The sequence below is a fragment of the Gamsiella multidivaricata genome, assembly GCF_025024155.1.
Source record: "Gamsiella multidivaricata strain RSA 2152 chromosome Unknown BC939scaffold_51, whole genome shotgun sequence".
NCBI lineage: Eukaryota > Fungi > Mortierellomycota > Mortierellomycetes > Mortierellales > Mortierellaceae > Gamsiella > Gamsiella multidivaricata.
The window spans coordinates 269,475-283,287 of record NW_026251759.1 but is presented as its reverse complement, the minus strand read 5'-3'; the positions used below and the strand labels follow the sequence as shown (position 1 = coordinate 283,287).

The 13,813-nt window shown below is 45.9% G+C and overlaps 5 protein-coding genes across 5 annotated transcripts; all 5 read left to right on the top strand.

Moving 5' to 3' along the window:
- Positions 1 to 1,480, top strand: BC939DRAFT_232742 (uncharacterized protein). The gene is made up of 2 exons (XM_051550870.1): positions 1 to 1,028; positions 1,221 to 1,480. The coding sequence occupies exons 1-2, from the start codon at positions 305 to 307 to the stop codon at positions 1,238 to 1,240; spliced, it is 744 nt and encodes a 247-aa protein (XP_051410248.1). The 5' UTR covers positions 1 to 304; the 3' UTR covers positions 1,241 to 1,480.
- Positions 1,347 to 1,848, top strand: BC939DRAFT_457791 (uncharacterized protein). The gene has a single exon (XM_051556514.1). It carries the CDS (start codon positions 1,461 to 1,463, stop codon positions 1,725 to 1,727), a length of 267 nt encoding a protein of 88 aa, XP_051410247.1. The 5' UTR covers positions 1,347 to 1,460; the 3' UTR covers positions 1,728 to 1,848.
- Positions 1,849 to 5,548: 3,700 nt separating this feature from the next.
- Positions 5,549 to 5,932, top strand: BC939DRAFT_387494 (uncharacterized protein; the record flags this gene model as incomplete). Its single annotated transcript, XM_051551842.1, has 1 exon — positions 5,549 to 5,932. A coding segment is annotated over one exon (384 nt), but the record flags the coding sequence as incomplete, so codon positions are not given.
- Positions 5,933 to 7,696: 1,764 nt separating this feature from the next.
- On the top strand, positions 7,697 to 8,100 carry BC939DRAFT_457781 (uncharacterized protein). Its single transcript, XM_051556513.1, has one exon. The coding sequence runs from the start codon at positions 7,758 to 7,760 to the stop codon at positions 7,944 to 7,946; it is 189 nt and encodes a 62-aa protein (XP_051410245.1). The 5' UTR covers positions 7,697 to 7,757; the 3' UTR covers positions 7,947 to 8,100.
- On the top strand, positions 7,947 to 11,209 carry BC939DRAFT_457777 (uncharacterized protein). Its single transcript, XM_051556512.1, has 7 exons — positions 7,947 to 8,710; positions 8,801 to 9,085; positions 9,189 to 9,257; positions 9,355 to 9,601; positions 9,696 to 9,858; positions 9,937 to 10,166; positions 10,265 to 11,209. Exons 1-7 carry the CDS (start codon positions 8,008 to 8,010, stop codon positions 10,833 to 10,835), a joined length of 2,268 nt encoding a protein of 755 aa, XP_051410244.1. The 5' UTR covers positions 7,947 to 8,007; the 3' UTR covers positions 10,836 to 11,209.
- The last annotated feature ends 2,604 nt before the right edge of the window (positions 11,210 to 13,813 follow it).

Genomic DNA, 13,813 nt, shown 5'->3' with positions numbered 1-13,813 from the left:
GACAAGGTGAGTCTTGGGACAAGAGGATACTGGAGACAGGGAACTTTATGACAGGGACTAGGACTAGACAAGACTGACTAACTAGCTAGACTAGGCGCGTCCTTTTATAGTTGTCTACAGCTTGAGTATTACTAAGCTGGGTCTTACTAATAAAGAGAGTGTTCTGGATGGATCTGGCTGTAGGTGGGTATCCACCTAGGATAACAGGACTCCTAGGCTTTTCTAGAAGAGCCCGAAGTCCTCTGGTCTTGTGCATGTGACCACCGTCCAATCACAGAGATACAAATCTCTGACAATATCAACAATGGCCCATCGCCACAAACTGCATACAGCTCAACAGTTAGCCTTAGCGAACGGAACAGACGTACCTAAAAGACAGAGTCCCAACATTCCCAACAGAGATGCATGGAAGCACATTGTTCAAGCGTGGAACCTTGTGAAGCCAGAATCCATTCGCAACTGCTTCCGCCATGTCCCTATTTTCAACAACCGCCACAAGTACGATCTCTCCTTCTCAGTTCCAGACAGACACGTTATGGCTGCTCTCAAGAATATTCGGCTGAACATTCATCAGATAAACCAGAAGATGTTTGTCCCGGTACCAGAGGAACCTATCGAGGTCGACGAGGAGCAGATTACTGACGAACATCCGTCCTCGGCCATCCTGAGACATGAATCTGTGATTCATTGGTCTGCCACTGCCAGCCCTGAAGATATTGCGGCGTTCAATGAGCTGCCTCAGCTGTCGACCTCATACCCTGTTTGTCAATTGCCAACCCCTATACCGAGTGTCTATTTCGAACCGTCGCCCTTCAATGGCATCTCAAATGATCAAGTTGACCGCTCCATTGATGACTTATCAGCCCAGTTTGGACCTGAGGACCCGGAGCTCGTGTCGCTTTTAGACACTCCACAACAGCACTATGGCCGGCTGAGTCGCGAGCTGGGGGGACCAGCACTTGCTCTCCAGAGAATAGAGGAAATGCGAAGCAACAGGACATATATTCGCTTTTTCAAAACAGACCAGTGTAATAGCTCTAGGCAGTCGAGGGCAGGGGTAAGGATGGAAAGGGTTGGAATGCGTGCTGTATTAAGATGGCAACTAGCTGGTCTATATATCTATGTCTACGGTCCGGTTCCGGCCCGGCCGGTTGTCTATAGCCGAGGCCCCAGTCCTTTCGGAGTCGGGGCTATAAGCGGGGTTATCCTGTTACAACCAGCCATCGCCCATAAACACTAATATGCTCGACGATTTCGATTCATCGGATGACGACCAAGACATGGACTTTCATATTGCGCCCGCTGAAGACGTGCCTACAAGCTACCATCCCCGCACACTTGTCCTGGGTCATGAAACCCGAGTTCTGCACTGCTACGTGGACGAAACACCATCGTCTCCCATTACCGAGTTTGATTGTCTGGACTCCGATAACTTTGATGAGGAACGTGATAATGAGGAGATGATGGTGGTGGTGGAGGCGAAGCGGAAGGAATTTTCACCAGAGGTCCTCATGGCAGCTGCAGAAGCCCTCGACCCGCTTTTTGGTACGGAAGAACAATACGAGACTGTCCGCGAGCACCTAGAGCTCGCCTACGATCGCAGTATCAAGAAGGACGAAATCTATTTCGACGACTATTACACGCAGCGCAGGTCGCAACTTGATGTCTTTGAGAGTGATAGAGAGAAGCTAGATAAACGCTTCCCTCCTTCGAATTCCATTATTTAATAAATGCGTACCCATCATAACTGCCACGTGACAAAGTTTTTAGAATAGGAAATACTAAAAGGGGAATAGTAGACTGTGTTCTGATTGGCCAAAAAGCAAGAAATCCTTCAATTTGCAAATTGAAGGCAGTGGACTGTACATTGTAAACCAAATGTGCAGTCACGTGCAGTCATTTACGCGACAGTACGCGCCGAGTACTTCGACGCGTCCTGACCGCGATGTACGTTTCCTGTACATTAGGTTTAGATCGGATTTGCTCCGCGCAATGTACTAAGTACCAGATTGGTCCTGTTACCAGGTACATTGCAATGAGGCATTTCTTCTGCCTTTACATTTTATTACTTATTTTCTACGTAGCTTCTTTCAGTATCATTCAGTATAAAACGGAGTGCGTTTGTCACGGGTAGCACCATAGCGTGTGGTGCAGAGTGACAGTTGAGCTACGCACACAATTGCTCATATTGATTTGTGACTGCTTCTACGCGCTCACGCGCTTGCACGCGTACCTCTGCCACCGTATGCTCGATCAACATATGTTCAACGAAGTATCTTTATTGATATTGCCATTATCCGGCCCGCCTAGAACCATTGTCCGGCCCGTCTAGAACCATTGCACCTGATCCATACCTTTGTGCTATTCCTAGCAAATATACCTCGCGTCCCGTAGTAGCCATCCGAGTACTGCGGTGTAGGGGGTCTACTAACGGGTTCTATAACTTCTACCATTAGTTCTATTTACAACGGGAGTTACCACGCGAATAGGACTTCGGCTAGGCTGTGCTTCGGTCACTTACTGGTTCGTGGTGCAGGGTCCTCCTTTAGATCGGAATGTAAGAACACAACGGTAAAATAGACTAGACGTAAATGGAAGGAATAAATATGGGGATCTATTCAGCTAAATGGTGCGAGCTAGGACTATATTCCTTTGGGAATGACTGGGGTAGTTGCAAGGAGTTCGCATATTGTGATGTCCGATGAGGTGAGGAGTCGTGACAATGAAGTCCACCCCTCTGGAGTCGTTGTATGCCAATAGTTGCTGATCAGGCCTCCGTTGTACCTTTATAATGCCGTTTCACGAGGGTGGGCCGATGACGGATGCTCAATGAGACGATCGGTAATCGGGGAAGCGCTGCGGGGCAAGTACAATGTCTAAATAAGAGCGATTGACGGCGCAAAGGTGGCGAATGATCAGGATCGGCATTCCCTGTTGATTGTATCTCGTTGCATGGGTTACTGACGGTGGTAGTCAGTACCTGTCGTTGATGCGGTGTTATCCGGACAATCTGGACGAATACAATGTGTGATACAAATGATTTTGGTGGAAAGAAGACTCTGGTTCAGGTACCAGACCGTTTATTCTTTTATTCTGGGGGCGGTGCTCTTCCCCGTGATCTAATATTAACTTTGCAAGAACAACCAACTGATTCTCATTTACTACACCACAGTACCCTGACCAAGAATCCTAGAAACACATAAATAGAGCCATAGAATCCATAGCATATAACCTCAGTCTGCAATACATTTCTTCCTTACCTTGTCCACTGTCTGTCTCCTCCATAACACATATCCCACTCTTTCAAGTCTGTTCCTGACACTGCAGACTCTCCAATCCAGTCATGTCCGCCCAAGATGAATTTACCCAGTGCGATAAATTAAGGTTTATACGTACTAAGTAAATACAAGTAAGCACGAGACAAGAGAGGGATCTTTAATAGCACCGTCCGGTCCCCTTTATATAGGTTACCGGACGGCCTTTTCTACATAACGTGATCCTAGTGAAGTATCTGTCCAATATGGCACAGCTCCCCTCCCATGGGAGGCGTAAGCCAGGTCTTCAAGCTCATATTGGGCTGATTGATTACGGTGTGAGGGAAAAAGTGAAAACCTCAAGGTAAATAAAATTATAAATTTCAGAGGAAAGTTTAAAACCTCTACATGACAATTGTAATAATCACTACAAGGCAAAAAGCAAAAAGGCCTTGCGAGGGAAAGCCCGAAGGAAAACCTCTGTCGTGATTCAAGGGGAAAGTACATAAAAAACCCCTTCTCATACTCCTCTACTTTCTGCTCGCTGATATGCTTCGTGGCCTACCGCGTCTTCGTGCGTGGTAGCTCTCGATCAATTGCGCTTATATTAATCTTTGGTGGGCGACCGCGTTTAGGTTTCGGGGTGGTTACACTATCAGCAGAATTGTTCATATTATTTTTACGTGCTACTGGACGCTGTGTCAATAGTGTCTCCTGCTGATTCTGCTTTGCCTTGTGGCTCTTCAAAGTTTGACGAGGCTGCGGTCGAGAAGGTGGTCCAGGAAGATCGCGACTCTTCCAGTAGTCTGTGATACACTTTCTCTCAACAAAGTTCTCTTCTGGTTCCCAGGTCCTCTCTGTATACCCTTTCCAGCTTACGAAGTATTCCACTCCCCCCTCAGAATCATCCCGATGTTCGAGAATCTCTTCTACTTCGTAAGTGGTGTCGTCGTAGTCGTCGAGTACGAGTTTGAGTTGGGATGGGGCATACTGGCGTTGAAGCAAATCGCCAGTGCCGTCCTTTAAAACATACGCACCGCCTGTGGTTCTACGCACAACAACGTAAGGACCTTCATACTTGGGTGTCAATTTATCACCCAAGATAGGATCGAGAGTCATGACCTTGGCTCCATCCGGAAACTCATTGTGCAGTACCGTTCTGTTGAATCGCTCAATCATTCTCTTCTGAGTGGCACGCGACTTGGCGCTCACAGCTGGGAAGACAACTTCAGTCATGTATTGAAGTCGCTCCAAGAGTTCACTATGGGATAATCGTTCATCCTTGTCGTTTGAAAAATTATGGAAACCGTTGAAACGTCTGGCAAAAAATAACGAAAAAGGGGACGAGTTGTGCAACGCAACAATTCTCGTATTCATGGCTAATTGAGCCATGGTGACATGTCGGTCCCAATTGCGTTTCTTCGCTTTGATTTCTTTACGGATAATGTTTACAGCTGTCTTAACATGGTTCTCGGCTACGCCGTTGGCTCGAGGGTGATATGGAGTGACCAACCGATGTTGTACACCCATCTCTGTGGTCATCACTCTTGCAACAGCAGCAGAGTCAAGGGGTCAAGGGCAGTGGTCAAGTAGGAATGCGTAGAAATGAATGCTGTTTAATGATCGTAAGTAGGGTCTATATATACATGTCTGGGGCCTATTGTACAGTGTCGTAGTGGAGTTGTCATGATGCCGGGCTCCCATCCTGGCTCTGTGTGTCGTAACCGTGCAGCTTGGTAACTGTCAAGATCTGGACTGGCAGGCAAGTGGAGAATGTAAGAGCAAGAGTGAGTACAGGGCAGGAAAGTATTTTATTGCAGACTGAGGTTTGATTATGGCAACTAGTTATGTCTTTTATATGTGAATAAAACTTGACTCGGGACCCCAGCTCGGTAGCTTATGTCCTATAAGCTCCCGTACTCGGGACCGAAACATAATGGAATGGACAAGGGTGGACGCGGGCAATCGTCTACTTGAAACGGGCAAGCAACGTTAAACCAGTTATGCTTTCCGTTTGGGGTAATTCTGAAGACGCGACGTGATTTGGGCTCGCGTAGCAGACGCAAGGTAATCACAAGCCACTAGGGTCAATTGAGGTGAGCGCAAGTCTGTCCTCAACCTTAATTCGTGACAGTAACCGAGTGGTAATCCTGTTGCAGAGGTCCACTTTCCGTGCCACTCACCGCTCTTTAGAGCCCGGATTGCCTGCTGTCTCCGGAAGGCCGCCTAGCTGGTGTTGACCAGGATCGACCCTGATACCATTATGTTATCTGTTGCTGAAGGTCAGGGCTGATCTCCGTGCCATCTTGTACGAGAAAGACAAAGCAGCCGCACTGAACCGAATTGCAAACTTCCGAGACAAATGGTCGAACTACGAAGAGCTCCTCGTATTTATGGACAAGAACTACTTTGGCAAAAACATGGCTGAAGCCGAAGACAAGCAGAAACATTGGATGATCTGCTACCGTCAAGACGTGTCCTATTCAAGCATTGATACGAACAACTACATTGAGTCCTGGCACAATACTCTGAAGCGCCATTTCTTTCGAGACAAGCAACAGCGGAGAGTGGACACCGTCATTTACGTTCTTGCAGTCATGGCTGTCCCACACTTCCAGCAAAAGTGCATGCGGTCGGCTGTCAACGTTGGCCGAATGAATCCTGCGCAGAAAAAGGAACTCCAGCTGATTAACGCAGCCTTGGAGCATATGAGGACGAGATCGGTAAGGAGATACAGAGACGACTATATCAGCCAGAGTTCCGATACGATGCTCATAGTGGAATCCTTCACTCGCCTCGGGACAACGTACGACGTCGAGATCGATTCTAGTAAAACCCCTACCGGGCACATCATCCGCTGCACTTGTGAATATTTCCGCTCATATACCATCTACTGCAAACACATCGCTCTGGTACAACTGGAGTTGTTTCCAATGAAGTTTTACCGTGAAGAACAGTAGAACTATGAGGCACAGTTTGGGCTAGACATGTTCGGACCTGCACAAGAGGACCAAAAGCTTTCTGATGATATCGCGTTGAGTGGGTTCAATCACCTCGCACGACGTTTCACGGATCTGGAGACATTGCGAGATCGAACAGCGCTACTACCTCACAAAGAGAAGCTGATAGATCTGATGCGACAAGTTTTGGCCCTTTATGAACCTTCTCTTCGTCCACAGCCGGGTCAAGATCTGAGCAACAAACGGCGTAAGCAGGGTTTCTAGGAGCTTTATAGAGATATAATAAGTACAATACAAGAAATAAAAAGTGCACTGAGGAAGTAACAACGGTGGATTCACACGCTGTGGGGTAAATTTATGGTTAAAGTTTTCCGCACAAAACCAATGCGAAGGGAAAGGCTTGTACCTAAAATTTCACCTTTTACGCCTCCAACAGCACAAAACTGTTAGCTACATAACCTTTAGTAACGGCGCAACCAAACGGATAGCATGAGTAATAGTCCTGGTTTTTTTTTAGATATCAAAATTTATTTGACAGGAATCCGCTAAGAATTGATAGAGTTATGCTTGAATGAAGAGCACATTCTTGCCTATTGTCTGCTTGGTTGTCAAAGAAAATTGCGCTCCACCCTTCAATCAGCGCCCTATGCCCTTGCTGATGCAGCAGAGAATGTAGGCAGCGTATAGTAACAGAATAGAAGTAGCTGTAAGAAAATTGAATGATAAATGATCGAGTTCACCCATCAGCATGTCATAGAAAATAGTCTTTTTTAGACACTCGACGACTTTGCGTATAAGTGAACTTATAATTTTTATATAGAAAGATGTAGAGATTTTATACGCATCGCATTCTCCATTGGCAGTTCCTACTTTTCAGAAAGTATGGGTGCTTTTGGAGATGCCTCAATGGTGCTGTTCATTTTAGAAAACACTCCACACATTTTCTATAGCGATCGCTATCAACCTTCGTCTCTAGATCAAGCAATTTAAACTGCACTCAATACCATGTCCATCCATTTTCGCCTAAAACACCTCCAAGGCGCTGTAGACCTAGTACTTAATGACATTTATTGACACCATAAAGGAGGAGTACATTTGAAGCGGTGTTGATGGACTTTGCTATGTAGGATGTTGAACTAAGGCGCGTATATCCTAGAAATCATTATATCCTGTGTGTGATAGAGGTAATTCCTGCCAAAGATGGCCCCCACGTGAGGAGGACTGCCCCTCGTGACCTTGTGTACGGAAATAACGTGGATGACGTAACATCGTCGCCTTTTTCATCACGCCCTTGTAATCGTTACGCACCTTGCCACACTCTCGCACTCTTCAACATCCCCACGCCCTGTTCGTCACCATAGGTAATGTCCTGTCCATCTCTGCTATTAAATTTTTAAATGCCAGATGAGAGAAAATGTGGTTGTGGACTCACCATACTTGGATCATCCCCCTACTGCGGCGGGGTTATTCGCTATGGATTAAAGAGCTCTCGCTGTGCGTGCGGAAGAGGATAAAATACTCATCAGCTGATCACATTACCGTTATGCGAGGAAGTGTGATTGGTGTGTGGCACAGTGGTTGGACAACACATGTCAGCGGCGCCTCTCTAGCAAAGGGGGCTGCTGATTGCACTTTTGGTGTGCTTTTCATTTGGCTGGGAGAAAATGTGGTTGTGGACTCACCATACTTGGATCATCCCCCTACTGCGGCGGGGTTATTCGCTATGGATTAAAGAGCTCTCGCTGTGCGTGCGGAAGAGGATAAAATACTCATCAGCTGATCACATTACCGTTATGCGAGGAAGTGTGATTGGTGTGTGGCACAGTGGTTGGACAACACATGTCAGCGGCGCCTCTCTAGCAAAGGGGGCTGCTGATTGCACTTTTAGTGTGCTTTCTTTTATTATACATTTTTTATGTCTCCGATTTTTACATAATCGACATACTAACATCCTTATTTTCATCTGTCGACCTGGACCAGCGACCGTTCGAGGTATTTATGCTCCTTGTGTACTGATGTTTTGCTTGGATAAAGCAAGTATAATGCGACAGATCTTGTCCTTATCGTCATTTCCTCCGATAATAGCGAGCATGAAGGAGTCGCTTTTAGCCGCGATCAAGGAGGTGACCGCTCTGCTGCCGCTATCCAATCCGCAATATTTTTTGGACACGAGTCCAGGAGAGTACAGCGCTGAAGGTTATATCATTTCTTGTCGAGGCCCGAGTGTGCAGGATGAATCCACGGAGAAGCGACTGCAAGACGAGTGGTGGAATAAACTCGTTCCGAAATTGAAAGAGAGTAATGACAAGTGTCTTCAAGAAACTGGGACGCGACTTAAAAAGGAATGGAAGTCAGAGAAGCATCTCCTACTGGATTCAGTGGATGAGCTTGCCGCGAAAAAATTCAAACGGGGCATGAAGCAGGCGTTCCAGGAACACCAACTCAAAGTCGTGGAGATATCATCTCAAAGACTTGAAAAGAACCTCACAGAAATATGTAAGCACCTTCATATTGATTTCAAGGGTTGGAAGATGGAGGTTTTTTAGGATTGATGATAATGTCTTCAACTGCGATTGTTTTTTTTAGTGGATGAATCTCCAAACGCTGCTCCGAGTATAGAGTCGTCGTGGACACCTTCACCACTACCGTTCTCATCAAGAACATCGCTCCGTGTTGCTGTCGATGATCGATCTGCAGACGGCAATGACAATGAGAATGACAGTGACCAGAGCTCCAAAGACGGACATGACCACGACCTCCCTCAGTCTCAGTTACCCAGAGGTGGTAAGACTGTCGCCGATTCGACCTCATTGATTCATGATCATAAGCCTAAGCAAGGTCATGCAAGTTCAACGTTCATTCCCATTGCAGGTATGAAGTGTCAACCTGTCGATTATACTCCAACTATCTCACTCCGTTGGTCTTTGATGTCTTTATACAGTCCCTGATACTCTGATAGAATATGTACATTTAGGACAGGAGCACCCCCGTGGCCTATTCGACAATGAGAATACTGGTTTGCCAAAAACTCCTAGGAACAAATGTGAGTAATACTTTGAAAGAGCGAACCAAAGGACACTGCGCCTCTTTGTGTTTGTGTACTCGCCACTGACATCCATTCCTTGTTGCACTCTGATTAGCCATTTCGCCCACAGTTGTTGGAACAGAGTCGATTGACAGCCCACCTACCGTTACCTCTGGTCCCCCTGAAAAGAGCCTATTCTTGATGGACGAGGATGAGGAAGACTACTTGTTACCTGAGTCTGCAAGTCAAGGGTTTGTGTTCAAAGGGATGTTTGAAGGCGTTAATGTCGCAGCAGGTTTTCAAAGTTATTTCTCGGAAGTGAAAAGAAGTCGGGTTTATATTAAGCATACGGACCAGGCGCTGTAAGTTGTATGGACTTCGTGCGACCTTGAGATGACTGACATGAGCTGCATTTGTGACTAACTTTCTGCCCTCATGTTTGTCATGACCTTGCAGTGGCAGGTCGGGCATCATTCTTCTTAAGGATGGTGGAACGGAGCTACAGAAGAAACACTTTGGGTCAGATGCTCTTGCAAAGCTACGAGTACTATTCCACACGCGCTTTTGGAAGACTGCAGATGTCACTACTGAGCGCTCGCAAGTCCGGGGCTGGCTTGATGTAAGATTTCGCTTTTGATGCTCAACTATGCACAAGGAGACATGCGCTTTCACTTACATCTTTTGATCTTCAAAACAGGTAATAGAAGACAAGAAATTTGACAGAGCAGAGTCCTTTACTGCGATTATTTCCTCGCCCCCCTCCAGCTCTTTGTCCCAAAAGCTGTGGACGTACATCCTTTCAGCATTGAATGACTTTCCACTGGTGAACGACAAGTCATATTCCGAATCGACAGGAGTCTCCTCCTATATAACCCCACTTTGCAGAGTATTCATGGCGAACACGGAAAAGTGCACGTTTTTTAACTTGTAAAGGAGACATTGTCAAAACCTCCAAAATTTGTACTGCTTATGCATTGTTGATTAAGGCCTCCTTGACCTAATTCTTATTTACTGAGTATATTTAGTGTCGACAAGAAGACAGTTTCGAGCCAAACCACGAGCAGTCGCAAAGAGCCTGACATGGTACTGGAATTGAAGGATGCCTCCAATAAGACCATTTGCGACCTGGCGTTTGGTGAGGCGACGTCACATGCTCAGCAGAAACAGCACAAGAAAAACGCAAAAGACGTTGTACGTCTAGGTCTCAACTTGAAAGACTCGCTCGACAATATCGAGGATAAGTATGGCGTTCGCGATGCCGTTTTGGCTGGAGCTCAGGTCGTAGCAGATACCATGAGCATTTACCTGATGGCGCGGTGTGGAAATATGTATCTCATGTCACACGAGCAGGACTACAGCGTTCCAGACAGCCTGAAGAGCCTTCTGTTGATGAACAGTCAGTACAAGGCGTTTCACGAGCTGATGGTAACAATCGACGAGGGGGTTGCGCCTGTCCTGCAGGGAGTAGGTAGAACAGGAGACATCATTCCAAACCCGACCGTGGACATGCTGAGGTGTACAACCATACGAACCCCCGAATTTAAGACATTCTTAAGAAAGCCAGAGAGCCGACCTCAAGGTATTCATGCCCCTTAAATAAAAGAAAACCAATTGCCTTAAAATTTTAATGACAAAATAGTACAATTGTTTAATCCAAAGCTTTATCTTACTTTCAGGCAACATCGGGGCATGTCAGAAAGCGTGCGTGTCTGAGACTGAATAATAGAACCCCTAAATATAACTAGAACAAGTGAACAAAATCGACGCGCCCTGGAATTCTCCTGCAGGAAGGAGAGAAAGAGCCGACGAAGGATCAAAAAAGCAACGTCGCCATGAACGCTTGGCTGTCAGAAGCCCGTTGATTTAACACGCTAAGACCTTAAGCAAGCATTACTTGTTCTCATTGTGGATGACCTGGGTAACGAAGCAAGTATTGACATGAAGATTCACATTGGATTGCCGAATTTGCTGCAAGTACCATCGAAGATTCCTCAGTCCCTTGAAATTTTCTTTGTGCAACCATGATCGGTGTTGACCAATATCGGCGATACATATCCCAAGACTACATTGACATGCAGGCACGGTGGACTGACTTAAACAAACCCCTTCATAAAGTGAACATAGCATCGACAGTGCGGCATTGGGGCGATGATTGAAAGAGCCGACATTTAAGGATCAAAAGCAATATCACGCTATGAATTGGTCAGATTTTAATGGCCACAAGTTTGCGGTCGAGTATACTGCGGCCCAATATATCGTCTTCCATCCTCCCCCCGACGGCGTCCCGGCCGATGTGCGCAGCTTCTATAAGAAGCAATGCTCGGACGAGTGCACTGACCCCAGAAAGTGCAAAAAGAGGATTTCCATTACGAACGACACCTCTGCCTATTAATCCTGGATCCTTGCCTTCGTTCTCGGGTTTTTTTTCAGGATCCCTCAGGGGCGTGTCGCGTGCGTCGCCGATTACCCTCCATATCACCATTTACTTCTGTTTCAATATTAAAAGCTGAGAATCTATTCACGGCCTTTGCGGCACAACTCGTGGTTCCAACTTATTTGTGCGCCGTATCCATAAACGCGGTTGTTGAGTGGCCAAAAACGCGTGCTGTGCCAACTCCCACTGTGTTTGCCTGCTCTGAATCCCAGCAACAAACGATTCAGAACACTTTGAGACTCCAAAAAGTGCATTTGTCCTGTGGTGTAGTAAATGAGAATCAGTCTGTTGGTCTTGCAAAGATAATATTACATATATTCATGCACTGTAAATATTATTAAAAGTAGTTCTTTTCTCCACTCCTTCTCGTCTTGTTTCATATCGACTATAATCAACAAATAGACATTTTTGTCTTCAGACTCTTCAAAAGGGCCTGCAATGTCGATCGCAATGTGTTCACCAGGCAAATGTGCATGGATTGCCTTCATAAGATGATACCCTTTGCGAGCAATGTTCATCCTTTGGCATTCTCGGCATCGCTTTACGAAATTTAAGCAATCATTGACCAGATGGGCCAAGTTTTCCCTTGCTGATGGATTGAATTCACCGTAGCATTTGTATCAAGGTGACCCATGGTATGCGCTTTATATACATGGTTTCATCTCTTTCTTTTTCGGGCACTACCGCTCTTTCTGTTTCCTCATTTTGAAGGATGTGCACGTACGCAAGAGCTTTTTTCTGCTCCTCTGTGTGGAGTGATTGCTGCTTCCTCACCGGGAATAGACGCGACAAAGCGTCAGGAAGAATATTAATAATTCCCGGTCGGTAGTGGATGGTAAATGAATAGCTCAAAATGGTACCTTGCCATGCTGTCATCATGGAATTAAGATTCTGTTGAGAATGCAGGAACATTAAGGCACGATGGTCCGTGTACAAATCAAAATGTCTTCCCCACAAATAGTAATGGAATTTGTTCAGAACAAGCACAATTGCAAGTAATTCTTTTTCGTAGCGCTGTATTTACGTTCTCTTTCTTGCAAAGAACGAGCCATGAAGGAGACATAATTGATGCCTTTTGGATGCTCCTTTCCGCGTGGTAATTGGTACAATACAGCACCAATACCAACATCTGAAGCATCTGTTGCGACATAGAATGGTTCGCTGAAGTCAGGGAATGCCAAGATTGGTGCATTCGTCAACATATTTTTTAGAGTATTGAATGGTTGCATTTGTGCCTGATTCAGAGCGAATGGCTCGGTTCGACTACGGAGCACATCCAAAGGTGCCACGATGTCGCTGAACAAAGGGATATACTCTCGGAAGAAACTGAACGTAAAAAAAAGAAAAAAAAAAGAACAAGAGCAAGAACAAAAACAAGAACAAGAAAAAAAAAAGGAAGAAAGAAATAAGAGAGACAAAAAAATACCTCCAAAAAAAATAAGGTCAAAAGCCGAACTTTTTTTCCCTTGTGGTTTTTTCTGGGGTGCCATGGCTTGCAGCCTGCCCGCGGTGTACCCTGCACAGCCTTTACTTTCCCAAGTAAGATTGACTGATGGCAAGCCAATCCACTTTCCTTTGTATGTATCGCTTGGAACCCCACACCTTAGAATCAACAAAAGCCAATGTGAGAATGAAATAAAGAGTGAAGATTGAACCAAACGATGAAAATGTGCAATAGCAAGAAAAACCTTTGCCAGCAGCATAATGGGGTTGCAATTGATGCTCGCACTGCATTGAAGGGACATAGTGATCGACACGTATATCTGGCCCGCGTGGTGCACAGCCTCGATGGTAACACATTGATCTTAGTAATCAAAGAGCTTGTGCAACATTCCATCTATTCGCGATAAAGGAGCTCCATACAAGGTCACAAGAAGAATAAGAACTCATCCCTAGCCGTATCACTCTCTTATTATTATGGAGAGAGTGAAGACAGCGGGGATTAACATCCTTGGAAGAGGATTCACATCACACATCACGACCCGCTCAGTACATGTGCATGTTCATTCTCAAGGTTTGCTTCAAAAGCCTGGTCAGGAGAGACGAGAGCCCCGTCATCCACAAAGGTTGCCATTGTTCTACTCCCAGCTCCACAGAATCGTACGTGCCTTTGAAGTGGTTAGAGCCATGTAGTGAGACC